At 38.0% G+C, this 27,935-nt stretch overlaps 11 protein-coding genes across 11 annotated transcripts; 7 read left to right on the top strand and 4 right to left on the bottom strand.

The window, feature by feature from the left end:
- Positions 1-342: 342 nt before the first annotated feature.
- FDP41_008832 (uncharacterized protein) lies at positions 343-3,408 on the bottom strand (the record flags this gene model as incomplete). Its single annotated transcript, XM_044712727.1, has 1 exon — positions 343-3,408. The coding sequence occupies one exon, from the start codon at positions 3,406-3,408 to the stop codon at positions 343-345; it is 3,066 nt and encodes a 1,021-aa protein (XP_044557297.1).
- Positions 3,409-3,589: 181 nt separating this feature from the next.
- Positions 3,590-6,667, bottom strand: FDP41_008831 (uncharacterized protein; the record flags this gene model as incomplete). The annotated part of the gene is made up of 3 exons (XM_044712726.1): positions 3,590-3,763; positions 3,882-4,239; positions 4,317-6,667. 3 exons carry the CDS (start codon positions 6,665-6,667, stop codon positions 3,590-3,592), a joined length of 2,883 nt encoding a protein of 960 aa, XP_044557296.1.
- A 256-nt stretch (positions 6,668-6,923) lies between these two features.
- On the top strand, positions 6,924-8,072 carry FDP41_008830 (uncharacterized protein; the record flags this gene model as incomplete). Its single annotated transcript, XM_044712725.1, has 1 exon — positions 6,924-8,072. One exon carries the CDS (start codon positions 6,924-6,926, stop codon positions 8,070-8,072), a length of 1,149 nt encoding a protein of 382 aa, XP_044557295.1.
- Positions 8,073-8,313: 241 nt separating this feature from the next.
- On the top strand, positions 8,314-8,913 carry FDP41_008829 (uncharacterized protein; the record flags this gene model as incomplete). Its single annotated transcript, XM_044712723.1, has 1 exon — positions 8,314-8,913. The coding sequence occupies one exon, from the start codon at positions 8,314-8,316 to the stop codon at positions 8,911-8,913; it is 600 nt and encodes a 199-aa protein (XP_044557294.1).
- A 158-nt stretch (positions 8,914-9,071) lies between these two features.
- FDP41_008828 (uncharacterized protein) lies at positions 9,072-10,647 on the bottom strand (the record flags this gene model as incomplete). The annotated part of the gene is made up of 4 exons (XM_044712722.1): positions 9,072-9,110; positions 9,170-10,262; positions 10,318-10,481; positions 10,588-10,647. The coding sequence occupies 4 exons, from the start codon at positions 10,645-10,647 to the stop codon at positions 9,072-9,074; spliced, it is 1,356 nt and encodes a 451-aa protein (XP_044557293.1).
- A 167-nt stretch (positions 10,648-10,814) lies between these two features.
- FDP41_008827 (uncharacterized protein) lies at positions 10,815-13,833 on the top strand (the record flags this gene model as incomplete). The annotated part of the gene is made up of 2 exons (XM_044712721.1): positions 10,815-12,815; positions 12,889-13,833. 2 exons carry the CDS (start codon positions 10,815-10,817, stop codon positions 13,831-13,833), a joined length of 2,946 nt encoding a protein of 981 aa, XP_044557292.1.
- A 257-nt stretch (positions 13,834-14,090) lies between these two features.
- On the top strand, positions 14,091-14,870 carry FDP41_008826 (uncharacterized protein; the record flags this gene model as incomplete). Its single annotated transcript, XM_044712720.1, has 1 exon — positions 14,091-14,870. The coding sequence occupies one exon, from the start codon at positions 14,091-14,093 to the stop codon at positions 14,868-14,870; it is 780 nt and encodes a 259-aa protein (XP_044557291.1).
- Positions 14,871-15,201: 331 nt separating this feature from the next.
- FDP41_008825 (uncharacterized protein) lies at positions 15,202-19,051 on the top strand (the record flags this gene model as incomplete). The annotated part of the gene is made up of 2 exons (XM_044712719.1): positions 15,202-18,116; positions 18,199-19,051. 2 exons carry the CDS (start codon positions 15,202-15,204, stop codon positions 19,049-19,051), a joined length of 3,768 nt encoding a protein of 1,255 aa, XP_044557290.1.
- Positions 19,052-19,153: 102 nt separating this feature from the next.
- On the bottom strand, positions 19,154-20,950 carry FDP41_008824 (uncharacterized protein; the record flags this gene model as incomplete). Its single annotated transcript, XM_044712718.1, has 1 exon — positions 19,154-20,950. One exon carries the CDS (start codon positions 20,948-20,950, stop codon positions 19,154-19,156), a length of 1,797 nt encoding a protein of 598 aa, XP_044557289.1.
- Positions 20,951-22,470: 1,520 nt separating this feature from the next.
- On the top strand, positions 22,471-25,997 carry FDP41_008823 (uncharacterized protein; the record flags this gene model as incomplete). Its single annotated transcript, XM_044712717.1, has 2 exons — positions 22,471-24,152; positions 24,203-25,997. 2 exons carry the CDS (start codon positions 22,471-22,473, stop codon positions 25,995-25,997), a joined length of 3,477 nt encoding a protein of 1,158 aa, XP_044557288.1.
- Positions 25,998-26,121: 124 nt separating this feature from the next.
- On the top strand, positions 26,122-27,932 carry FDP41_008822 (uncharacterized protein; the record flags this gene model as incomplete). The annotated part of the gene is made up of 2 exons (XM_044712716.1): positions 26,122-26,203; positions 26,434-27,932. The coding sequence occupies 2 exons, from the start codon at positions 26,122-26,124 to the stop codon at positions 27,930-27,932; spliced, it is 1,581 nt and encodes a 526-aa protein (XP_044557287.1).
- Between the last annotated feature and the right edge of the window lie 3 nt (positions 27,933-27,935).

Below are 27,935 nucleotides of genomic sequence, written 5' to 3'. Positions count from 1 at the left end.
AATACATATCCATACCGTAAACATTTCCATCTTAATGTCAATATAATTAATGAATGCGCGTGTGATTCAATCATTACAGAAAGCAAGAAAAGAAGGAGAAGGAAGCAAACGCAAAGAAAACTGCTACCACTGGTGATAAGATGGAAGATGAATAAATTGTTGTGGTTGAATACAACATTCACCGATGATGATGCTAGTAAATTCTTGCTCCCACCATCAGAATTGATTCATCATGCCATTCCCTCATGAATAAAAAGCCTTTAAATTCATTAAATTCGATGTTTCATGATGAATGTCAAATGCCACTTTTATTGTTTATATATATAATCGTGAATTCAATGACTACTCGTGAAAATTCTTCATATCAATAGCAGTAGGTCTCTTTTGTGGATCCTTACGGAGCATGCTCAAAATGAAATTTATCAAAGGTTCATGATAGAGTTGATTCTTGCTTAACTGTTCTCGCAAACTATTCATTACTTGCTCTTCAGTTTCTCCTAACATGCGACTCGCAACACCAATGTTGTTGAATGTTTCTCCTGTCATTAATTGAAAGAAAGAAACTCCCATGGAGAAAATGTCAGAAGGAAAACTGTATTTCTGACCTGTGAGACATTCTGGAGACATGTAAATGATGGTTCCTCGGACTGAATTGGTCGTGTCTCCCATTTCTTTTGCTTCACCATAGTCTCCAATGACTACGTCAATCGTCTGAGCTTTTTCGTCATACTTGTCAACAAAAATGTTCTTTGGTTTCAAATCTCTATGAAGAACCATCTTGGTATTATGTAAATAATCGAGACCATCTCCAATTTGATGAATCAATTCCACAATCACCTTCTCTGAGAAAAATCCATGAGTTTTAAAGCACTTCTCCAAGTCACTCTGATAGAATTTCATGACCAAACACAACGACTCGAGAGATTTGGCCTTAAATAACTCATAAACTTCGACCAATCTTGGATGCTTGAAAGTGAGTGTTTTGGAGCACTCATCAATGACCTTCTCCATATCATTATCATCGACACGAATCGATTTCACAGCCACTGCTTGATTATTCCTCTTGATATCATGACACAAATAACAATCTCCAAAAGTTCCTTTTCCAACTTTTTCAATGACCTTATATCTTCCTTTCAATAAAGAACGATCATCTTCCGAGTCTTGAGCATTGGAAGTTCTTGATGATTGATTCTTATGGGGCACGCTGGAAGCTGCATCCGAAGATTCTCGATACGTTTCAATAAATATTGAGGAAGATGTTGTGGTGCTAGTTGTCGTAGCAGTATCAGCGGTGGCAGTATTATTCAAAGTACTAGTTTGAGAAAATGCTGTGTTGTTGATACTATTAGAGTTGTTTGAATGAACGTGTACGTGAGGAGGCGACGACGACGATGAGGAGGGTAAAGGAGCTCCAATTGAACCACCTGTTGTTGTTGTTGTTGAGTGGTTGGTCAATGTTGGAGGTTGTTGATGAGGTTGTTGTTGATACATGATTGGTTGAGTTGAGGATGTTGGAGGCATTCCAACCATCATCATGGGAGGCTGTGGTTGTTGTTGATGTTGTGGATTGACAAACGAGGGAGTTCTATACTGTTGGTGTTGTTGTTGAGTAGGAGGAATGGAAGTAGGCAAAGTATTATAGATATTATGAGGTGATTGATTTGTCGGAACATAATACGCTGTTGTTGTTGTTGGAGGAGGAGGATTTGGCATGGTATGATAAGGATGAAGATTGGTGTAGTAAGGCAATGTTGTGGTGGTGGTGGTGGTGGTGGTGGGCAGACTTGATGGTGGTGGTTGTTTTGGAAGAGAAGAAACCATAATGGGTGGTTGTTGTGTTTGTTGTGGTTGTCCCTTCATGACATGATCATTCAGAGGAATATTGTAAGACACCCCTGGAGGAAGAGCATTAGAAGAAGAAGCATTCGAAGAAGGCTTTGGCTGCCTCCTGTAACGACACACCAACACACTCACCACAAGAATCAAACACGTACACAATACAAGACTTCCCAACACGGAGGCAATCACAATAATGATCAAGTCTTGTAAATCATCACTCATACGTAAGGTAATTTCCAATCCGGAACATCCATTACTTCCAAGGCAAGCCACATAGGCATAGACGGGAGGAGGTGATCCAGCTGGATAGGGCACTAATGGATCAATATAAAACACTTTAGAGCTAGAAAAGACAGCATTGATGAAGGTGGAGGGCATGAGGCTCTTATCGTACGTATAGCCCACAGAAACATTTTGAGAAGTTCCACTCAGACTACGTAATGAAATAATGTATCGAGTATTGGGAACACTGATACAACTGTAGCAATAGAACATTTCAACATCACCTCGGGTCATACTCACTGAATAGGTCGAAGTGTAAGTCTTGTAAATGAAGGAAAATGTAGAGAGTTGAAGAAGGGCATTCTGACTCGAGTGAGAATTGTACCACACAAAATAGGAAGCTTGTCCTCCTACAGATAATCTCAATTCGGAATTAGAGAAGGTTGATTGTGAGGAAATTTGTTGAAAAGTGGGCGAATTGGGTCCCTTCAGGTTCGAGAGTTGATTTTTTGCTACTGTTCCGAAATAAACAGGTGAACCTCCCGAAAGAGAATATGTAATGGAGAAGTAACCAAAGTAATAGGTCGTGTTGTAAAAGACGTAGTTGGATGGGGAGATGGTGGATGTGTCTGTATTTTCTAAAGTGGAACGAAGAGAGAGTGGTGAGCCATTTTGTAATGACAATTCAAGGTGTTGTTGTTGTTGTTGGGAACGTTCACATGGAGTTGTGATATATTGGTTGTGAGGCTGATGTTGTTGTTGTTGGTTCATGATGACCAATTTGGTGTTGGATGATGACAAAAGTTCAGATAAGGTGTCACTCGTAACTAGTGGTGATGATAATGCTGATGATGGCTGAAATAAACGTTCGTTATGTTCTTGTTGCTGCTTGTGCAAACAACTTGCAACGTTGTTTGATGTGGTTGACCCATCAGTTGACTGAACGTTCTTCGTCGAGTCTGGTCTAAATAATTGTTTCAAATAACTTTGAATATGAGGTTGTATCGTTTGTATAGGTTGCAATGTTGAATGTAGGGATGAGGATGCTGGAGATGTTTCTGCAACAACAACAAGTGTTTGCTGATGATGATGCGCCATTCCACAACATAACACAATAAATGAAACCAGTAATACTACGAGCTGGTCGAGATATACCTTGAACAATGGTGAAGACTTCCTGAAAAGAGCTTCATTGTGGTGCTGTTTCATGGCGCTAGTTGTTGTCCTTATTAATGTCTTGTATGTTGATGGGTGTGAGAGTGTTGACGTCAGCTGGCGCTTGTTGAACTGTTGTTGCCCGTCCAAATTGTTGTTGTGGTGGAATATGTTGGGCTTTAAAGACATTTTTTTTACTCTTTCATCCATTTCAGATATTTTAAGATTGGACCATCATGTACCATTACAATCAATCAAAAGGCATGTTCAAGGTTCATTGTTGTCAATAAAGTGAATCAACACCTTTCTCACAGTCATATCAAGACAGAATGTTGAGAAGGTAAACTGTACCAACATTCTTGTGTTGGAATTATTTCCTTTTGGATTTGACTTTTTGCTTCGGCCAATCGAATTGGGTCAATTCGTTTTTTTGGATTTCTTGGCGAACGACAGAGGCCATCACAAACTCGGTGTTGAAAAAGTGTTCTTGGTCTAAACCAAAATCTTCGAATATTGGCAACAAGGTTGAAGAACAATGTTTGATCTGGTCTCATATCGAGTCATGAATACGAAGGTCAGAGCGTTTTCAATATTGACACGCAAAACCGGTTGTGAATTGCGAAAAGTCAGTACCACAAAATTCGAACACGAATCGAACTTACATCTTTCTCGCACGTGATTACAAATACATTCTTATTCATTCCCAACTCACATTTGAGAGAACTCAGAGTTGAAAGGACAGAGCCTCCGTTACATTCAATAATGAGTTTCATTTCGTCTGGCTTTGGAAGAATATTAGAGGTAAGGAAAAAGGCCATTCCATGAAAGAGTTTGTGTGGTGCTCGATCTCTTCTATTCAACACCTCAATTAAAGAAATGTTGAATTTTTCCTCTCCTTCTTCGTCATGCAAGTAAAAGCCATCTTCATCGATAAAGTATTTGGATTTGGTGCTTTGTTCAAGCCAATCAACGGTGACAATATTGGGACAGCTTCCTAAGGCACAAAGAAACTTGACCGTTCTATTCAAAAAGAGTTTTCAAAGGCATTTCGGATAACAAAATTCATGGTGTATAAGACAAACATAATACTCACATACCTTCTCAATTTGTCAGTAATTAAATGAGTGAGTCTTGATTCCACAAGTTCTGTGTAGGCATCTTCAACAAGAACTCCTCCAAGCCTTTCAATAGCTCTCAAATTTGCTTCAGTAGGTTGGATTCCTGTAAAGAGTATATGAGGATGTTGATGATCACTCTTTTTATACTTTTTCTGTTTCTTGTTCGAGTTGCTTCTTGCATTGGAAGGTTCTTCATCATATTGATCGTTTTGCCAAGTTGGTTCCTCCTCATTGGTACGCTTATTTGCATTATTGTGTGTATTGTCATGGATTAACTTGTGATTGTTTGGTAATGGAAATGCTTGTGATTCTTCTTCTTGATCATCCTCCTCAAAATCGTCGATATCATCAAACTGTGAACAGTTACTGATATTAAAGGTAGAGGTTGAGGGTTCTGGGTTCTCTAGTTGTTTTTGATGGGTAGGTTCTTGTGGTTCTTGGTTTGATAAGAAGGAAAGATCAATATCGTCCAATTCCAAATCGAGGTCATCCTCCTCGTGTGTATTGCCATGGTTGCACTTGTGATCATTGGATAATTTGCACAAAGAAGAAGAATTCTGGATGGCAACGGTGGTGAGCAAATGTTGTCTCTGAGGAGTGTCATTGGAAGTGGAGCTTGTGGGTGTTTGAAAAATGGTGGCAGTAGTTGACTTGGTCGAATTTTCCAGTAATTTAGCGGGCGTCTCAAAAACTAGTACTTTTTGGCATGTCGTTGGTTCTTTTTCGTCTGTTGTGGTGCTTTTTGACTTGTTCTTGAGGATGAAATCGGTTGGAGGAATGAAATGTCTCACATTGCGACTCACATTTTTCGCGCTGTTGTTTTCACTGATGTTATTTAAATTGGAAATATCATCACTGCATGTTGTGTCTTGCATGTTGTGTTTGTTAGATGAGGAGGCACATTTCATTTCAGGTGTTGCCAGCACCAGTATCTCAGAAGTTTTCCTGGTTTCAGAACGAGGTGTTGAAGTTGCAGTGGAATTTGTAGTGGAGCCACTTAGTTGCTTGGCAAATAAACTTTTCTTACTGGGAGAAGTAAAAGTAGTAGATGGTGGACCCATCAATAATTTAGATTTGACATTTGGAGATGATTGAGGTGTTTGTTGGAAGTGATGACTTGGAGATTTTCTGATAAACTCATTTCGATGTTTCTTGTATGAAGCAACGGCGAGTTGCATCAGAGTCTCGTCCATCTCTGTACATAACTTGAATTTACAAATAATATTTCCCAAAAGAACAAAATTATCATCTCTCAATTGGTAGAGCTTTCTCGATTGAATATTAATATGGCGTTTCTTTTTTTCTGACTTTTCAACAATGAAAGTCCTATTTCTAGAATTTAAATCTTCAAGAAATGAAAAGTCACCATCCGATATTTCAATTAGTGCATGAATTTTTGAAATAGAAAGATTATTGATACAAATACAATGATCATAAAGTGGAAGTCGATCGTTCCTTCTAGGGATTAATTTTTCGAAATATTCAGGGCTTTTTCTTGAGATCAAGGTTCTCCCCTGCCACAATGGAAAGGCTCTTTCAAAAGTTTGAAGTGAATTTTTAGAGCTGTACATGAATAGAAAGGCCACAATGGTATGGCCATGATTGGAGGAAGAGGCATGATTGTCGCCGTGATGAATGACAAGGTGTTGTTGTTGCTGCTGAGGTGGTGATATGAGGTTGTTTGTCTCAGAGGGTTGCAGATAACTTGTTGAGGACAATGATGATAAGGGCGTGCAAATATTCCTACCATGGTCAGACGAAGCAACCATTTGGTTATTTGGAATGGTTGGTTTCCAAGTAAATGTAGAACAACATGCAGCATCTGACAGATTTGATGTGGAAGAGGCATCTCCTGTTATGGATCTAGGAGGAGATGGCAATGGTGTGAAGGGAGAGTTAGAATGAACGGAAATTGGGCTAGCCATCACTTGGCCTGTTTTGTGAATGGGACTGGCCGCAATGGAACGGTTTCTCTTTGGAGAGCTTTCAAAATGTTGTCGTCGTAGATTTGTAGTGGGAGAAGTCGTGTCCATCTTGTTGTGTTTCAAACGATCGTGGTCTGTTGGTGAAGATTGTTGATGATGATGAAGATTTCCGAAATTTTCATTTCCTGACTTGTTATGAATGGTGGATGAAGAGGTGTTTCCTATTGTGCTACGCAACAAAGAAATCATGGGCCTAAATGCTCGGCGCGTTGTTGTAGTAGTAGCGGGTGGAGTGCCAAGTTGTTGTTGTTCCTCTTCATTATCATCATTGTTATTGGAAGAGAGACGGAATGATGAAGGAATGGATGGTGTTTTGCTTGTGTGGCCATCATAAAAAGATTTCATATTTTTTCTCCAGCTTTTGCCAGAACACTGAAAGGCGGGCTTCAAACCCTCTCGAAACCTTCGCTCATGAATAATGTTGATCATTATGAAAGACAAAACAACCAAAGGAACGATACGGATTAATCAGAGCTTGGGTTCTTATCAACACCTCGAAAAATTAAATAATATTTATTCTATAGTGCGTCGAATAAAATCCAAAAAAAAATATCGAAACTCCTTCAATCATTTCGAGACAGTTAACGATAACAATATCACAATGATCACAGCAACGCGGAATTTCTCCCTGCTTCTTGATGAATTAATGGGAGTGAATAGAAACGGCGATAGACAGGATTTAATTATTGAACATTTCACGGATCCGAGAGTTTGCAAGTTTGATTTGTTGGGTTTATGTCCCTACAAATTGTTTCCGAATACTAAATTTGATTTAGGTCCTTGCCCATATATTTGTTGCCCTGTGCCTCCGAAATTTAGAAAACAATACGAAGAGGAGAAAAAAACACATAATTTTGATTACGAACGAGATTTAGAACGAATTTTAGCATCTATACAAGACAATTGCGATGAAAAGATTGCCAAGGCTCAACAACGATTGGATGTACAACATAAAAAAGATCTCAACAAGGGTAACGAGCCTCTCGAATTGCAAAATATCAAGAAGGAAATTGAAAAAGTAACAAAACAAATTGAAGAATTAACAACCGAAGGAGAATATGAGGAGGCTCAAAAACTCATGGAAAGATTAGACAGTTTAAAAAAGGAAAAGGAAAGTATTGAAGCAAAGGTGCCAACACAAAAAATCGGAGACACTCAAGAATTAATAGTATGCGAAATTTGTGGAGCCTTATTGAGTGTTAATGAAAGTGACCAGCGATTGGCAGATCACTTTGCGGGAAAGGCTCACCTCGGATTTCAAAAAGTTCGAGAAAAGCTTCGAGAACTTCGAGAAAATAGATCCTTCAATGATAAGAGACAACTCATTGCCGATAGAGACCATTATAAACAAATGAAAGGGGGTAATGAATACAATAGTTATTATGAACTGAAGAGAAAACGTCCTGGCCAAGATGGGCAAGAGGATCACCACAATAGTGGTGGAGGTGGAAGCGGAACAGGTGGCTCTTCAGGAGGAGGTGGTTACCACAATTCACACCATGGTGGAAGAAGTGACGATCGTTACAGAGATGGTAGAGGTTCGTCCTCAGGTGGAAGTTACAACAGCTATAGCAGGGAGAGTCGAGATCGTGGTGGAAGAGATCGTTATGATGACCATTCCTCAAGTTCCTCCTATAGGCATCATGACGATAATTATCGTGACAGAGGAGGAGGCGATAGAGATGGCTATCATCATCACCATCGATCACATTCTGACTATCGACCTCAACATGATTATAGAAGAAGGTAACTTTTCCTCTGTAATTTCTAATAAACAATAAGGCTTCCAATTTTTTGTATTAAATTAATCGGTTGCTCAAGCGGAAACTGTGTGACTAATTCAAACGTGAAGATAGAAAGCATACATAAGGCAAGGTCAAGAGATGAACGACATTAATATTTTGAAAGTGTTTTTTAAACAAGGTAAAACAAAATTTTATTTTGAAATTTTAATTGTTTTTGAGTTTTTATTGAAATTCTATTGAAAAAAAATGAAGCGTTTACTTTTCCCTTCGTTCTCTCCCTCTTCATGCCTCGTCCGAAGTTTGTGCAATAACATCTGCAACAAGAAACAACAACAAGTGGCTTCTTCCTTCCTATTTTCATCATCAGCCAATTCAACTCGTTTCTTCTCTTGCTCATTCCCAACAAGCACTCTCGGGCAGCAACAAGTACAACAACAAATTAATGAAACAACTCCATCGGCAGCCACTACTGAATCAGCACCACTTGTTCCTCGAGGAAGATTGTTCTTCATTACATTATCAAAGAGCCCAATCCATCAAACCGAGTACGTAAAGGCTGCTATTAGAGCTCTCAAATTAAAGAAGCTTCATCAAGTACAAGTACACAAAGATACCCCACAAATCAGAGGTTTAATTTATAAGTGTAGATTGTTGTTGTCGGTGAAGAGCGTTTCCACTGCAGAATTATTCCCAGAAGGAACTCAACACTTACCACAACATACTCGTTTGACCATGAAGGAAAGGCGAGCTTTAAAGATAAAGGCAATGAGAGAAAAGAAGAGTTTGAAATTATTAACAGAGGAATATATTGCCAAGAAGAATGCATCATCATCATCAACACAATAATTGTTTGGATTTTAGTATATCATTATTATTATTTTGAGGATAATTTCTCTCTTTCCGTATTCGTTATCTACGATTAGGTGTTCGTTCGTTCCGAAATACTATACATTTGCCCTTGCTACTCCTTGATGAGCAATAATAAAATTGAAAAAAGGACTTCCCTATCGAACTCGACTCAATGAGTATGCTTCAATCAATTCCTTTGTTATGTTGAAGAAGATGTGAATTTGAAAAATTGCGAGCATATCCTCAAACCTACCTTTTTTCGTTTCAAGTAAGCCTCCTCAGCTCTTGCTAATTCGAGCTTGAGCTGAGATATTTCTTGTTCCACCTCTGCGTTTGGTCTTTCTTTACTTACTTGCAGAGCATCATCCTTGGAATTTTGAGGTAGATTGTTTTCTCGAGATGAGCTCTGGGAAGGGAAATGATTGAAAGAAGAAGCATTTGATGCAAAATTCTCTGGTTTTTGTGATTGGATGGAAAGATTAGATTGGTTTGCTTGTGGTTCGAAAGATGGAGTGTGAAAATATGAGGAGGATTCACCATGATTTTTGTTTCCACTGTTGCTCATGATCATGGATTTTTCCTGTCTGTTCCTAAAAGGAAAGTCAACTCGGGATGAGTGCTGAGATAAAGTAGACTGATTCTTGTTGAATTCCGATAAATCAAAACTTTTAAGCATGTCAAGTCCACACATTATTGAGCTGTTAAATTCGTCATCCTCATGGTCTTCACCATTGATCTCTTTAAGCGAACTGGCATTTATCGTTGACGATTGTGATGTATTTGTATTCAACAACTCTTGTGTGATCAAGTTTCGTGATTCATTATGGTTATTGAGGGATTTTTCAGGAATGATGGTAAATGATGGATTCAAAGTCTTGACATCAATGCTTGTGTTGGTTGAGACGGTTGTCAATTCTTTTGTTTTTGGTAGAGAAAAATTATTCAAGGAGGCTCGCAACAATAAATCTGTTTGAATTTCTTGTTCTTTGGTTGAGTGAGTTGTTTTTGATGAATCTTCCAATAGTAGTGAAGTATTTGAAGAGGAAGATGTTGTGCGAGGACTCTCAGTTTGTGTGATGGAGGATTGAGTCGATTGTGACGATTTTTGACTCGTCGAAGTGTTTGTTAAAGCACTCGTTTGCTGTTGTGACGAGTTTGAAACAACATTAGGACTTGGTATATACTCGTTTTCATCGGTGTGAGCATTTTCGTGTTTGTTGTCTCTCGTGGGTGAAGGAATTATTTTGTTTTTTCCTTCACTAGTGCTATTCGATGAAATATTTGCATTTTCTTGCTTATTACTCATCAAACTCGTTATGATCTTTTCCAAATCACTCTCATCTTCGCTGTTTGTTTTTTGTATCGAATTGTTCGTATCAATTGTTCTTTTGAAACACATACCTTAATTTTGTATTGATCACTTGAGGTATTTTCATTCCGTGACATGATGAAGACTTCCATACAACATCCGAATGTTTTCCTTCAACTTCTCTCACAACACTCTCAAATTCCTTCATGGCCCAATCTACAATCTTCTTTCGGGTGTAATGACCTCTCCATGTGGACTTTATTTCAAGCCAACACATACAACAAATGGTTTGTTTGATCATCAAATAATTACATCCTATTTTTCAAATCCTCAATGGAACAATCCGAGAGACACACACTTACTTGTATTTGAACTGCGGATTGATGTAACACACTCGGAATGGAATGATCAAATGGCGGCATTTTTTTCCCTCTTTACAAATTTACAAATTAATTTCATATCATTGAAAGTTGATTTTAGGATACAAATGTGTCTAAAGAAGAAATAGAAAGAACCATAAAGAAGGGGAATGAAAGATGAGAAGGGCCTACACATGGTCCAGTCATCTAGAGATTCATATTGTTAAAAAATGTCTGCACAAGATGTTTCCTCTTTACGAGTGAAACTTGATCGTTTGATGGAGGGAAAGAAACATTCACAATCTTCTTTAAAAGTTGTTGTGTTTTTATATCGGAATCGAGAGAATCATGCTTTATTGTTTCGAGATGAAAAGGAGGAAGAACAAGTCCTAAGTAAGGCTTTCAACGGCTTGAATGACAATACGGTGCACCATCCTCTTCCTTACCATACTCTGCCCGATGTACTGTATAAAAGATATCAAGGATTGAGACAATATGCATCACGCCATCCCGACATGTTCTCATCAACGGTTAATTTAAGGAAAAATTTCTCTCAATTTTCATATCAAGTTGTGGAATCTTCCACCATCCCTAAAACCATTGATGATCGAGGAAATGATGTAGTCGATATTTATGAGGAATATTTGGAGGATGAAGATACATGGATTTCGGATGAAATAACCTTTCATGAACATGAACAAAATCAACAAATGAATAAGTCTATTGAAACTAATTCTCTTCCTCTGTTGGAGGATCCAATTGTAAAGGAGTATTCCGAATTTTTAGACGAAGATTTCAATGTACCAACATCTATTGCAGAAGAAAAGAACACTATTGAATCCAATAATCATAAATATGAGAACGATGAGGATGAGTTCTTGGATGAAAAAGAAATCATTGCTTCTTTGGAAACAGAGAGTACGAATAGCGGTGTTTCAACAAGGTTGACAACCAAAAAAGACGAAAAAAATGTAATAGCAAGTGAAGAGGAAGAAGGATCAAGTGAATTTCAAATTTTCACAATTTCTCCAGAAGATTTTAACGGCAATTTTGATGATGATGACTATGTGGACTTCGGAAATGTGGCAATGAGAATGCAAGAAAACACTGATAGTGCAAATGATAATTTTGTGGAGCAACACACGGAGCAAAGCCAAAATCGTGTGACGGCAGAGCTACCATCGGAATATAAATCGAGCGAGTCAAATGCAATATCTGGCTCCACTCAATCCATCATGATGCCTACTGATTCTTCTTCTCCCGAGAATGAACATCCAATGGAAATATTGGATTCACCAAAAGATCATTCCGAAATTGCTTTCATTACTGACGGTACTGCTGTAGCCAACAATTTTAACGGAGTTGTTTTTGATGATACACAAATAGAGGCAAAGAACGAAACAACAGAACAGCCATCAATAGAAAACACTCCATTTATTACTGACACAAGCTTGCTAAATGAGAACAGCCAAGAATGGACAGATTTTCAGGAAGGTTATCCAGAAAATCAAGAAGAAAATTTACTTTCCAGTTCAAACAGCCTTGTGGGATTGGCTATTAGAAAACATAAAAAGCGAAGTAGCCGTAAAAAGAAGATGTCTATAATTGAGAATAATAAGGAGGTTAAAACAAGTGAGCACACCGATAGCAGCACCATAATCAACAATGAGAATGATCTCGGAGGAAATGATGAAAAAGAAGTTGCACTTGACACTTTGGACGTTTCCTCATCGATTCATCTCACAAACAATGAAGAAGTGTCAGTTCAGCTATCATCTTTAGAAGAATTTTTACAAGAGGATGCAACAATGATTACTGAGCTAGCTGCCGTGAAAAGTTCAAACTTTAACACGGCACTTTTTTCTCAAACTCACCAACCATATTTAGAGACATCTCCTGCAAGACAAAATACATCTCAGGACACCCCTACTGTACCATATGTCCAAAGAAATGAAAAGCCTTCCTCAAATGAGCGTCTTCTTGCATATCCATCCGGGTGGGAAGAACCTTTCAAATTTCTACACACCGAAAAACCTCTACTGGCTCACCCATTGTTGGATAAATTAAGGAGAACGGTTATTGACATGATTTCGACGGCGCTTACTCAAACGAACACATCGCCCTCTCGAGAAAATATAACAACCAATGCTATGATCGTCATAGATAGAACTTCAAGTTTTATGAAACCATTAATACATTCGATATATGCCATTTTGTTAAACAGACCCAAGGTAAGTGTGGTGATGAACATGCTCGAGATTCACAATGACGTGAATCATCCTTTCATACTTTTGATCCACATAGAGCACTCTTTTCAAAGGAGAGCGAGATTTGTGTGGAATTTTTTCGAAATTACCTTGTTTGAAAAAAGACAACGTCATGCAAGAGTTTCTCTCATTTAAGGAAGTTAGAATATTACAAGACCAGAAAAAACTCAAAGAAAGGGACTTGCTTCTAATTGAATATTTACTTCAGAAGAAAATGCTGGCATATTGTACCTTTGAATTGGTGAGCACATCCACACTCCTGTCAGAATCTTACGAGGTCACCTCTCTTCTTCACGATAACGAATATGCTAGACCATTTTTTGCCTTATTGAATTTGCTAAAGAAGCATGTCATCTTTGAACTGAGATTTGAATTTGATGAGGCTGCAAAAAACGCTGCTGAAGATTATGAACTGGTCACAACACTCCAACGGAATACCAAAACACTATTGCATTACATTGTGGAAGTTGGAAAGTCTGAGAATTTATCTGTGGAAATTGTTACCGATGAATCCAAAAACCATAACATGGGAAGAGTAGTGAGAACTCTAATCATTCATACTCTAAAAACCATATTGTCTGACAAACTTGTATCAGAGACTAAATGGTTGAGTAGTGGAAATTTTGTGAGCCATCCATGGCAATTGATTGTTGTTTGCGCTCAAGGACCCTTATCCAAAGTTGGAGTCAACTTGAAAACAGGCTATTCTTTTCAGAATATTGTTCTTACCATTGATTCCCTCGTAAAGAGAAAGAACCAGACCAAAATTCAACTCATGGACGACAAATTCTTCTCATTTGTTATCTATTGTTTGAATTATCAAATTCTTTTCGAGGCCATGAAATTTATTTTCAAGAACATTGTCATATTAGAGAAGCACTTTATGCCACAATCAGTCATACTCAACATTCAGGCACAAGAGAAGATACTCTCGTGTTTGCAATCACTCTCTAAAATTCGGTTTACTTTGAATTTTTATTAAGGTCCGTAATATAAGTCGTGTTGTGTCCTTTCCCCTTGCTTCCACACCACCGAGTGTTTAAAGAAGTTTGCAAGATCAGTGCTTTGTTCGATTTGTTGCTTTTGTTCGAAGTGTTGATTTAAATAAAGGTGTAGAAATTAATTTCTGGTTCCCAGACTGTGATCGCTGCATCAAAGAGTGACGTGTGTTGTTTGGAATGAAATTTATTGTAAAAGAATTTAAAAAAAAATCAGCAACACCTTCATCATCTCACAACAATGAAGTATTTCAACACAAAACGCAGCGTGTTGTTCTTGATAGGAGCTTTACTCATCTCGACATTGTTCTTTGTAGGATTAACTAAAGCCCAACAAGAGAATGAGGAGGAAATTACGCCTGAAGAACCAACCCTCGATGAACAAGATACATCAGCCTATATTTCATCACCTGATGTTACTCCTTTCGCTAGATTAAATCAAGACAATCAAAAGACTCTCGAATTAGGTAAAGAATCAGAAGTAATTTTGGGCTTTTTGAATACTGGTGATCTTCCATTCAGTGTTCAATTCATTCGTGGTTATCTTGTAGCCAATCTTGATCAACCTTTCATTGTTCAAAACTTCACCGGCTCAATTCAAAATGTTACCGTAGGTCCTGAGGAGACTGCTACCTTCTCGTACAAATTTGTTGCCGATAAGACATTGGATGCCCGTGAATATACAGTCATGGTGGATGTCTTTTACTTGAATGTTGATAATGATACTTTCTCCACTACTTTCTTCAATCAAACTGTTCAATTCGTCGAAGCTCAAGAATCAGCTGATTTTGAGACAGTCTTCTCCTATGTTTCCCTCTTTGCCATGTTAGGCTTGATGGCTTTCGGGGCTTGGTATTTGTTCAAGGGATCTGCTCAATACAAGAAGTTCTTCGGAACCACCTCTACATCATCTGCAGTCTCTACTGAGAAGCTTGTCAACATCAAGGGTACCAATGTGAATTTGGATTTCATTCCAAAGGAACACTTGCAACATCTCAAGATTAAGTCCAATCAACAATAATCATTCGGAATGAGTATACATATTTATACATTTCAAGAGAGTGGCGGTAGCTCATTCTCACTCTCTTTTGAAAATGTTTATTTTCACCCATGACTCAGACATTCTCAACATCACAGAACTACCACACATTTTTCACAATAGTAATGTAATAAAACATTTTAATTTAATTTTATACCTTCTTAGACTAGGCAGTACTATGCATATGCATCATCTGAGCGATACTCGAAGGTTGTCGAGGAAACCATACTCGAGGACTCGAAGAGTCACCATCGATCGAATGACTTTGAAAAGCATCTGTTGTGCAATGTTGAAATAACATCATTCAAAAAAAATGAGAAATCTCAAACCTGTTCATCATCAGTTGCTTCCATTTTGCACTTCATCATTTCGGGACGAAGTGGTGTCTTGTACTTCAACGGACACAGATACAATTTTCGGAATCACACGAGAGGGTATTTTATTTGAATTGGACGTTCAATCGGGTACCATCAAGAGAACTTTCAATATTAATGAAAATGTTGAAGGAGTTACACCCGATGCAAAAATGATGGATATTCAATACGTTGCCGAGTTGGAGAGTCTCATCATTATTTCTCAATTTGATATCATTACATTTAATATTTCAACAGATATGTGTGAAGTTACTGCTTCCATCGAAGAAGGTATTCTTGCAATGTCTTGGTCTCCAGATCAGGAAATTGTAATTTTTGCAACAGGTAATGGCAATATTTTGACCATGTCCAAACATTTTGAGACCTTAACAGAGGCTCCATCAGATTTAATACCAACAAAAACCAACACTAGTACAAATACTGCAGGTACAACACCCAAGCAACCAGCCAAGCTTACAGAGGAGGTGTCAGCTCGATTTTTGAATCGTCAATCACCAGTCAATATCAGTTGGAGAAATGATGGCCAATACTTTGTTGTGAACACCATGGATTCCTCAGATGGAAAGAGATGGCTTCGAGTTTGGGAACGAAATGGTAACTTGGTATCCAAGTCAGAACCAGTTGATGGTTTGTTGGGCCAAGTAGTGCATTACAGACCCGACGGAAGTATTATTGGTACTCATCAATATCATGCAGGAAAAAAGGAGACTTCAATTTCATTCTTTGAAAGAAATGGTTTGCAACATTATGATTTTCTTCTCGAGAAGGGAATGAGCGACGTTTATTCTCTTGAGTGGAACACCAGTTCAGATGTTTTGTGTGTTTCTTTCAAGCCAGCGTTGCGAGAAAATGTTGTGGTTGTGCAGTTGTGGTACCGAGAGAATTACCATTGGTACTTGAAACAAGAGTACACATTCAATGAAGAGAAGCAAGCTCCAACTTATGTTGCATGGGATATTGAATCATCCTACCGATTGCATATATTTTGCAAAGATGGATCCTATATTTGTTATGATTTGTGTTGGGATCATGACATGACAAGTGGCATGACCAACGAAAATCCTTGTGTCATGGCTGTCATTGATGGTAATAAGGTGAATTTAACTCCATTACGTTATGCTGTAGTTCCTCCACCAATGTGCTCCGATAGTATTAGTTTTGATCTACCAGTGAATAGTGTGACGTTTGGTGGTTCTCAACGATGTCTCGTTTTACTATCAGATAATTCGTTGCATATGTTTGAATTTAGTCACAATAACAAGCCACCAAAGTTTGGACTTCCTCCAAAGAAAGTAGGCATTTTACAACACACACCTAACACCTCCATTAGACTTTTAACCATGATTAATCGAGAAACATTTTGCTATGTGCTACAATCCATTCCAGGAAAGACAGATTCTCTAATCATTTGCTCTATCAAGGAAGATTTAAGTGTTGATGTAAGAGAGGTATCCTACCCAGAATCAATTATTCGAGTCTCCTATCATGACTATAGTGGAAATTTATTTGTTGAAGGTGAAACTGGTGCATTGTTTAAACAAAAACTTTCAGATGACATACCTGAAGAATTGAATGAAAAATTTGAACATCCATGCCAAATTATGGCACCTACCATGATGGGAGAAGAGGAAGTAGTTGTGGGTCTCAATAGTAGAGGAATTCTTTTTATTGGTTCACACAACGTTGTTTCTAATTGCTCCTCTTTTACTCTTACCGACCAATTCTTACTCTTTACGACAATGTCTCACAAATTAAGAATTATCAATCTGAATCTCTCCTTGTATGATGCTGTTGATATTGCAGCTAGTGGACCCACCTCTAAATACGATGAAACATTTAGAGAAATTGAAAGAGGTGCTAGATTGGTTTGTGCTGTGCCTGCAGATTTGAATGTCATCCTTCAAATGCCAAGAGGTAACTTGGAAGGAATTACTCCTAAGGCTCTAGTGTTATCTCATGTCAGATCCTTATTGAATAGTTTAGAATATGGTAAAGCAGTGGTTGCCACACGTAAATACAGAATTGACATGAACATTATTTTTGATCACAACCCTGAGGCGTTCCTCAAAAATGCAAAGAGGTTTGTCGAAGATGTGAATAATCCTGATCATATCAACTTGTTCGTTTCCACTCTCACCAATGAAGATATTACCAAGACTAAATTTGCAGGATATCACTCGGATGGAAAAATCTTAAAGAATCATCATGAAACTTCAACACCACAAGCCTCCTCATCCTCTTCCTCTGTTGGTGAAAGCAAGATTAACAAAATTTGTACTTGTCTCAGAGCAGCTCTCAATGAAGTCGATAAGAAGAAGTACATTTCATCCATTCTCACAACCTATGCTAAGAATGAACCACCAATGCTTGAAGATGCCTTGCAATTGATCAGAAGTTTGCGAACAAGCGACAAACCTATCAAAAACTCTGACTCTGATGCTGCACTGAGCTATCTCGTGTTTTTGATCGATGTTAATACATTGTATGACATTGCATTGGGAATGTATGATTTCGATTTGGTCCTCATGGTTGCCCAAAAGTCACAAAAAGATCCAAAAGAATATCTTCCATTCCTTGCGAACCTTAAAAAGCTTGAGCAATACTACAGGCAATATAGTATTGACATGTATTTGAATCGCTTCGAAAAGGCCCTCGAGAATATTTCCAAGGCTGGACCTGAACATTTTCATGAGGCTGTGTCTCTCATTAGAGAGAAGGGTCTTTTCAAGTTGGGTATGAAACTCTATGAAAATGACAAGGAAAAGCTCGAGGTTATTTTCGAAGCCTATGGTGACTATTTGGTGAGCACCGGCAATCATAAGCAAGCTGGTTTTGCCTATGTGAAGTGTAAAAAGTTTGAAAAAAGCTCAAGAAGCATTTATTGAGGCCGGTGAATATCAGTATGTCTTCTCACTCACAAAACCACTTGGACAAAGTGCTCAAGATATTAAGAAAATTGCCAAGAGCACCATTTCAGTACTGGAACGAGGCAAGAATTCGATTGCTGCGTCACTCGTTTGTAGAGACTACTTGAATGATCATGAAGAGGCCGTTCTGAAACTCGTTTCTGGACACGAATGGAAAGAAGCTGTACGTGTTGCCACTTGCGCCGGTAGAAATGATCTCATTGACAGTCACGTTAAACCTGGAGTGTTTGAGTCTGCACGCGAAATTACCGAAGACCTTATTGAGAATGAAACCAAGTTGACGAAATACATTGCTCGTCTCAAAGAATTGAGAGAGGAGAAGGAAGCCATCCTTCGAGAACAATTACTCATGCAACAACACAATGAAGGAGAATTTGGTGAAGATATGCCACACAATATTGATGCTCTCTCTGAGGCCAGTAGTATGCAAAGCGGTGTGAGTGGTTATTCAGGAGTTTCTGTGTTGTCTTCAAGATCAACTGCTTCATCAGTCATCTCAAAGAGAGGAGTTTCAAGAAAGAAGAAGAACAGAGAAAAACTTAAGAAGGGATCTCCATTCGAAGAAGGAAGCTTAGTTTCGAGAATTGAATCTCTCATTCCTTCCAAGAATTTTATTGCTTCCATTTCATCATTATTAGAAATTTTAATTTATTTTGAAAAATTTGAAGAGGCCAAGATTTTGCAAAACCATCTGGAAGTACTTATCAATCTATGTGAAGAAAATCGAGAAATTATTGAGGAACCTTTCCAACCACCTCAAATTGAAAATGAGCCAGCTCCTCCAATGAAATATCCACGAAAGGTTCATGAAATTATTGGAGATTGGAAAAAGGAATCTTGGAAGCTCGCATTGCTAGAATAAATAGATACATTGAACGTATTAAGATCAAAATGTCAAACATTCAAAGGATTTTGTGATTAAAATGACACTCGCGATATCACTATTTAATGGTGAACGATAACCTTACACTTGTTCATGCGTTTGACGCATGGTTGGCCGTTGCTGTTGCAAAATGATTGTTTGATCTTGCTGAATTTCCAGACGTTTCTTTTTTGCCCGTTTCCTGAAACAACAGCAACAAGTACACCAATCAAAGATTACCATTCTCACAAGTCCCTTCAAGTTTGTTCCCCTATAGATGTAACGAAGGCCAAAGTATCCCGCGGCCTTACATATTGCAAAATATGCACACAAGACTCCAAAATACACCCACATCATATAACGTGGATCGGTAATTCCAAAAGTTTTTTGTAAATACAAAGTGCCGTTTGTGAAGTGACCAGGTGGAAGTATGACCGTTCCGTTTGGAGCTGTTGGTGGGGAAATCATCACATCTCTAAATTCATTGATGGTAAGCGCTCTAAAGCCATAATAAAGAAAAGACAAATATCCAACCCAATTTAAAAATTGAGTGGAAGTTACAGAATAAGCTCCGCTCACCACTGTGAAAATCAAACTCACCACTGGAGCAATTAAATTCAATACACTTGGAATGGGTATGATGGATGCAAGAGCTTGAGCACAACTGATACAAGCCAAATTATATACACTAAATATGAGAATGAAGGCAAAAATATGTTCAGGGCGATAGCTCAGTCCTGCCATCAAGTAAATGGTCAACCCAAAGACGAGATTTTGAAAAATAAAGTCAGCCATATCTTCAATGGATTTTGCAATGTAAAAAGCTCCAATTCTGTAACTTCTTGAATTTCGTTCTTGAGCTAATAAGGGTAGTTGTGATGTTAGGGTTCGAAGTGCCAAACCAAATGTAATGGAAATGTTTAAATTGAGAAAAGAAAAAATTTTTCCTTTGAGTGTCATATTGGTAGGTTCAATTTGCAAATATAGCAGTCCAATGAATACAGAGACAATTAATTTTTCAAGAATTGGTGACAAGATATCGGTCTTCCATCTTCTAAATTTGACCAAATAGCTTCTCTCTAACAAAAACAAAATTGAAAAAAAGTAGTCAGAATAATACTTTTCTGTTTCCATATCTTCAATCTTGTATTGAAGATAAGGAGCTTGTTCCCGTTGTTTTTGTGGAATGTAAAATAAGTCCATTCTCTGTTCAAATTCTACATTCAAATGATCACGTTTTTCATAAGATTTTTCATCGCTACCGCCCAAACATTCACGAACCAATTGTTGATCGTTTTCATCGCTGGATTTGGATAACTCATGAAGTTTCAATAATTCCAATACAGAGATCAAAACGTTCTGTCTATAGAGTGGAAGCTGTACACCAATTAAGTTAAAGTACTCCTGTATCATGTTCGGTTTTCCAAAATAAATGGTGCTTCCCTTATATAAAATAGAGACATAGTCAAATAGTTCTAATTCGAGAATGGATGGCCTATGTAGACACATGACAATGGTAATTCCCAAATTGGCGAGAACTTGCATCTTTTTTAAGAGATGAAAGGACTCACCAAATTCAATGCCATCGGTGGGATATTCTAAAAGAATCACTCTATTAAAGAGTACATTTTGAACAGCAATAGAAAGTCTTCGCTTGTCACCAGAAGAAAGTGTTTGAAACGGTGCATTTTCCTTATTCTTCAATCCATAGGCATTCAATAGCAAACTCAATCTCTCGTCTCGTGTAGTCCAGAGTGGATTGTTCGAATATAATGGTACCTTGAAACGAACGGCAAAATATAAAATTTCTTTCACTATGAGTGGCATGTTGGACGGTGAAAAATCTTTCGAGACAAAAGACACCAACGATTTGTACTTGGTAGACACATCTCGATCCATTTGCAATTGTGTATTCAGCAAATTTGTCCATTGATTAAAATGTCTCCACTGTAATGTTTGTGTAAACCTCGGTTGGATAAAATTCGAAGAAGTGTCGACTTTCCACTCGCTGATCGAATGATTTTGTTTCAAAAGAAGGTTCAACTCAGCGTTCAAGAAATATATCAAAAGTTTTAAATGAATTATTCATCCGAAATTCATGATGATGGAATAAAAATTACATCCCATGAACCAAGAAATCAATAATAATTATTCATATTGTAACAATAAAATTGATTCATTGTTTTGAGTGAATTGATGATAAATGCAGAGTCAATGAGTTTTGAGACGAAAAGAAACCCTAAACTAATAATTACCTGTCGGTCCACAAATAGCAGTGATTTTACCAGGAACTGCAAATCCACAAACTTTTTTCAAAATGGGATGAGGAGAATTCATCGGAAAAGTTATATCTTTCCACTCAATAAAACATTTCTTTTCGAAAAATTGTTTCACACTCGCCGGTCGTTGTTTTGTTGTTCTTTCCTGGTGATGATTGTGATGAAATACATGAGTCAGAGGTGGCATAAACCAAGCATGATTGTTTGGTTGAGGCTGTTGGTGAGTAGCAAGAGAAGGGTGTAGTGATTGTTGTTGTTGTTGTGGTTGAGAAATGACTTCTTGAAATACATTCTCTTGATCATCATCCTCGTCATGAGGCTGGAACAAAACTCTTCAATTTCTTGAGATTTGAATTCACCCCCGTTGTCGCACACAAAAGTAACCTTATTCACACCTCTTGCCTTGAAGAAATCAATTACTTGCTGGGCATGAGAGGCAATAACACTTGACTTTTTGCTAGACTATAATATAAATCCAAACACATATTTGGATAAACCATCAACAAACACTACCCAACCATCAGTTGTTCCACATTTGGGAAAGAATGCACAGTCAACAAAAACTAATACCCCAACACAAGTAGGATCATAATGATTATCCAATACGATATCTTTGGATGCCTCTGTAGTTCTGCAACTCTCGAAAGAACTTTTTACCTTCTGGAATTTTTCTTGGAACTTTGGAATGTAATACGTTGATGAAGCAACTGATTCACAAATGTCTCGACCTGCATGACCTTGATTGACATGAATATCCATAATAATGCCTCCATATTCATGTTCTTTGGGAATTTGAACCCGTTTATCAGTTTTGAAAAATTTATCTAAAGAAGTTCAACATGCCACCACAGGACCAACTGTGCCGAAAGATGAAATGGTAAGAGAAAAGATGCTTAATTGTCGATCAGAATTCCACTACAACACAACCTGGGGTATCAATGTCAGAAAAAAACTTTGAAGTATAATTCATTTTGTTCATAATAAGACAGAATTCCAATTTTTTTAATGGACTCAGCATTTACTTCAACAAACCTTTTTTTCACCTCTATGATTGCTAAAAATAAAAATAACACAAGTCCGAAGATACCTCGTACTCCTATCTATTTTTAAACTTTAAAAAATATTCTTACGAACTCGACGATGCTGCCACACAAACAGAGAAAGAAAATAGGAAGTGTGATGGATGAAGAGAGAGTGGAAGATCTTCCTCATCCTGGTGAGAATGATGAAAAAAGAATGAAAGAAAGAAAATCCAGAAGAGTTTTCGGGGATTCAAAATCTAAAAGAAAATATAGTTCGGAGACTCTTCAGACTGAGAAGAAAGCAAAGAAAACAAAACAAAGCAACTCAGCCTCGTATGAATGCAGCAAAACCTCATCTTCAATTATGGAAGATGAGGAGGAGGAGGGGAAATCATCAAATCCTACTTCGTCAGGTGTTGCTTCATCGTCAGGTGTTATATCACCACCACAATCAACACAACCAACCGCTCCTACTCAACAACAAGCGTCCACAGTTGTTCTTTCATTCAACAATTACGAAGAATGGACAAAGAAAGAGGTTGCTTCTCTTCTCCATATGAAGAAACGTGAAGGTGGAGCCTCATTGTCCGTGGTGAAAGTTAAGCCTCTATATAGTGCTGATTTTGATGGGTCTTCTCTTGACAACATTGTTCAGGATATCAAGAGGCACGATGTAGATTTTGCAATTAAAGCCATGACTCAAAGCAAAGACTTTTCTCAGGTTTCTGAAAGTACTTGCAAGACAGTGGTAAATTGGGTGGACAATAATTTGGTGCCCAAATCTATTAAATTGTTGGACAAGGATCAAGTGAAGTCTAAATTACGTAGACTACTAAAATCAAAAGAGGATGCTGCTTTAGATAAGATACAAGTAGCACTATTTGATTTTAAGAAGGACCTTCTGAAGGAAATAGAACAAGCACGCCGTAATAACGTAAAAGATTTCCAAAGTTTTTATTCTGACACACGGAACGAGTTGGCAACCATGCACCCTCATAAGGTGTTGAAAGCTGATAATGTAAATGATTTTGAGCAAACATTGCGCTCAAAGACTATCATTCCTGAGGTGAAAACTAAATTTGGCTTTCCAAGATTTGATGAACAATATAAGTCTACTGAATTGCCTTTAATAGGTGGTTTAGTTGCCAAACATGAACTACCATATTTTGCACAATTCCAGTACACCATGGCACAAGATGATGAGTTATTGAAAAGGGTAGACGACAGTAAACGAAGTGCCTTAATGTTTTTGGGTCCATCTGGTGCTGGTAAGACATCAACTTGCGTGCGTTTGTTATGCCACAATCCTGGAATGATTTTAACATGTACCTCAACATCAGAGGCATCCAGTGGATTGACAACCGATTCGTTGATGAAACAAGCATTTGGCTACTTAAATGGGATGGAGGCTTATGAACTTTTTGGCTCGGTTGAACAAGTAGTACTATTTGTATTCATCTGTAGATTGATTTATATTTCAAAGCTAATTGATGAAGCCAAACAAATGCCAACTGTATTTGAAGACTTTGTTCAGAGAGATAAGGATGGAAATATTATTAATGGTGGAATACTTCCATACCTTGCGTATATGCAATCAAATGGCAAAACCGGCGCCAGTCAAGAAGCTCTAGAGTACGCATTGGAATATGTTTATTCTTCTCCGGATGTCTTGAAGGCATTTATTGCAAAACTAGTGACCAAGATAATTAAGTCACTTAATGACAATTCTGCTCTATTTGGAATAGTTAAGAAAATTGAACATTTTGTTGTGGTTATTGATGAAGCAAATGTTTATGCAAGGTTTGTATTGATTAATTTTACAAACATGATTCATAATATTATTTCATTAGAAAAAATACTGACTCTGATACTGGTATCTCTAAAACAGGTGGTTGTGAAAAGCTTTCCGAGTTAATAAGTTCGAGTGGTGAGAAGAGAGGACTTTTAACCAAGTTTGCACAATTAATTGGTACCATAGAAAAATTTCATGTATCTATATTTTCTGGAACTAATTTTTCTGTCGATGTAGGAGATATTATACAATCAGCTCTTGGTAAAACTGAAGCAAAGATTGATATAGTTAAAATATTTGACTTTGGTTTGGTTGCACGAGATGATATTATTTCATTTTTAGAAAAACATATCGCAATACCTGACGACGAGAAGGAAGAGATTTTATCCTATTTACATGAAAAAGGTTACAAGTACTTTAGAAGAAGATTAATCACATTGGCATTAGAAAAACTTTCTAAAAACTTGAAAGAGGCGATTATGAAGTCCGTAGATGGTTTTTTATCCGAAGCAGAAAAGAAGATAATAGATCGCTATTATGAAACCTATAATTCGAAATTGGCTCGTCGATCAGAAACACAACAGGCAATTCAACAAGCAATTCAAGACGCCGTTGTTAAATATGTTGCTCATTATCATTTTCCATTTTTAGGTTCTGAATTTAAAGTACACATAGATGGTGTTGCTGACGCTTTGCTCTCTTCTGGATTTGCTGGACCAGAAAGCTCCAACCTTGAAAATGATCAGACCAGACGTTATTTTATATATTCTGCAAAGGACTTTATTGGATACACACTTGGACTAAAATTTCTAAAAAAGATATTACGCAACAAAGATGATTCAGAATTGAAGGAATTAAATGATTCAGAATTGAAAGAATTAAATGATTCAGAATTGATGAAAAGGATTATTCAAGAGATGATCAAATTGCTCCTGGAATCTTCAGACCACAACATTGATTTGGAATCGATTGTTATGTTAAGACTCGCGGAGTTGGACGGTATATGTTTATCTGACATTGGTTGTTTCAAACCACTAATCACCAACAATCTAAACCTAAAAGATCATATATTCAAGTGCAAACATTGTTTAGATCCCAATGGATATATTGAATACTGTATTTCGAAAGGTGCTATAAAACCAGAGAAGAAGAAAGATTTAAATGGAGAAAAGTTGTTCTGGAAACACTTTGCCGAGAAGAAGTGGGCTTTACTTGATGGGGTTTTTATTACTCTATCTAATTCACACCATAACGACCTGTTTGGTATTAATAGAATTGATGGCTCTACAAATTTGATCATACCAATGGGTTTCCAGTGTAAAGTGCAAGCTGGAACTAAATTTAGCCCACATTCATATTTCAGTTCCACTATCCCTGAACTATTTTATCTCGATAATTATGCACAACTGAAACCTGAGACCCTTTACAATTTAAATAGTTATCATATTGCAGAAACCAAGATTAACAAGAAAAACCGTTTCGTTGTGAAAGATAATTCAAAAAGCATTATAGATGATGTGAATGGCAAAGGCATGAAAATTAATTCAAGTGCAAAATGGTATAATGATATCAGAGATGCTGTTTTAGAAGTGTTTGAATCGTCAAAGATGATGCAGGTGTGTGTTGGACTTCATGTAACTGAAACATTTTCGAAAGAGGTTGTAAAGAAATACCAGAAAAACTATTTATGCTCCTTTGTTGACATGAGCAATTATAACTTACTCTTTGATAAAGAACAGGAGACATATTTAAAGAACTTTTTAAACACAGTGGCAGAACGAGTGAAGATGAATAATAAGAAGAAGAATAAGAAGAATAATAAGAAGAATAAGAATAACATGAAAAAGAAATAATGAGGGCCCGGCAGCATTTCCTGATGGTTGGACCGTTTTCATTTGGACATCTATTTTTGTGTTACAAGTCTTGTTCGTTGCGAGCGAGTTGTTCGCAAAAATCTATTCTCCCAGAATCAAGTGGATGTCTTTGTATTGTCTGAGCGTTCGCATTTTTCAAAAAGCTCCTCAATTACTTTCAACGGAAACTCCTCCAACTCTTCATAGTATTGAGTAAAATCCTTAGAAACGTCGATCAATTTGTTGGTTTTTGGTCCCCCAGAAATCTAGGGTTTGGGGGTTTATAATAAACCTAATAACAAAACATTTAATTGAAATTAAATAATTATTTATTAAGATTAATATCAATATCTCTCTGTGTAAATTTGTGGTTGAATTGGCCACTTGTCCACAAAATGGAAAAAAATCGATAGAGGAATCTGAAATTTCAAATGAGTTTTGGGTTTGGGTTTGGGTTTGGGTTTGGGTTTGGGTTTGGGTTTGGGTTTGGGTTTGGGTTTGGGTTTGGGTTTGGGTTTGGGTTTGGGTTTGGGTTTGGGTTTGGGTTTGGGTTTGGGTTTGGGTTTGGGTTTGGGTTTGGGTTTGGGTTTGGGTTTGGGTTTGGGTTTGGGTTTGGGTTTGGGTTTGGGTTTGGGTTTGGGTTTGGGTTTGGGTTTGGGTTTGGGTTTGGGTTTGGGTTTGGGTTTGGGTTTGGGTTTGGGTTTGGGTTTGGGTTTGGGTTTGGGTTTGGGTTTGGGTTTGGGTTTGGGTTTGGGTTTGGGTTTGGGTTTGGGTTTGGGTTTGGGTTTGGGTTTGGGTTTGGGTTTGGGTTTGGGTTTGGGTTTGGGTTTGGGTTTGGGTTTGGGTTTGGGTTTGGGTTTGGGTTTGGGTTTGGGTTTGGGTTTGGGTTTGGGTTTGGGTTTGGGTTTGGGTTTGGGTTTGGGTTTGGGTTTGGGTTTGGGTTTGGGTTTGGGTTTGGGTTTGGGTTTGGGTTTGGGTTTGGGTTTGGGTTTGGGTTTGGGTTTGGGTTTGGGTTTGGGTTTGGGTTTGGGTTTGGGTTTGGGTTTGGGTTTGGGTTTGGGTTTGGGTTTGGGTTTGGGTTTGGGTTTGGGTTTGGGTTTGGGTTTGGGTTTGGGTTTGGGTTTGGGTTTGGGTTTGGGTTTGGGTTTGGGTTTGGGTTTGGGTTTGGGTTTGGGTTTGGGTTTGGGTTTGGGTTTGGGTTTGGGTTTGGGTTTGGGTTTGGGTTTGGGTTTGGGTTTGGGTTTGGGTTTGGGTTTGGGTTTGGGTTTGGGTTTGGGTTTGGGTTTGGGTTTGGGTTTGGGTTTGGGTTTGGGTTTGGGTTTGGGTTTGGGTTTGGGTTTGGGTTTGGGTTTGGGTTTGGGTTTGGGTTTGGGTTTGGGTTTGGGTTTGGGTTTGGGTTTGGGTTTGGGTTTGGGTTTGGGTTTGGGTTTGGGTTTGGGTTTGGGTTTGGGTTTGGGTTTGGGTTTGGGTTTGGGTTTGGGTTTGGGTTTGGGTTTGGGTTTGGGTTTGGGTTTGGGTTTGGGTTTGGGTTTGGGTTTGGGTTTGGGTTTGGGTTTGGGTTTGGGTTTGGGTTTGGGTTTGGGTTTGGGTTTGGGTTTGGGTTTGGGTTTGGGTTTGGGTTTGGGTTTGGGTTTGGGTTTGGGTTTGGGTTTGGGTTTGGGTTTGGGTTTGGGTTTGGGTTTGGGTTTGGGTTTGGGTTTGGGTTTGGGTTTGGGTTTGGGTTTGGGTTTGGGTTTGGGTTTGGGTTTGGGTTTGGGTTTGGGTTTGGGTTTTGGGTTTGGGTTTGGGTTTGGGTTTGGGTTTGGGTTTGGGTTTGGGTTTGGGTTTGGGTTTGGGTTTGGGTTTGGGTTTGGGTTTGGGTTTGGGTTTGGGTTTGGGTTTGGGTTTGGGTTTGGGTTTGGGTTTGGGTTTGGGTTTGGAGCAATACGTAACTGAACG

Source organism: Naegleria fowleri (assembly GCF_008403515.1).
Source record: "Naegleria fowleri strain ATCC 30894 chromosome Unknown tig66, whole genome shotgun sequence".
In the NCBI taxonomy this organism is placed as follows: domain Eukaryota; phylum Heterolobosea; class Eutetramitea; order Acrasida; family Naegleriidae; genus Naegleria; species Naegleria fowleri.
This window is presented reverse-complemented; position numbering and strand designations above follow the sequence as displayed.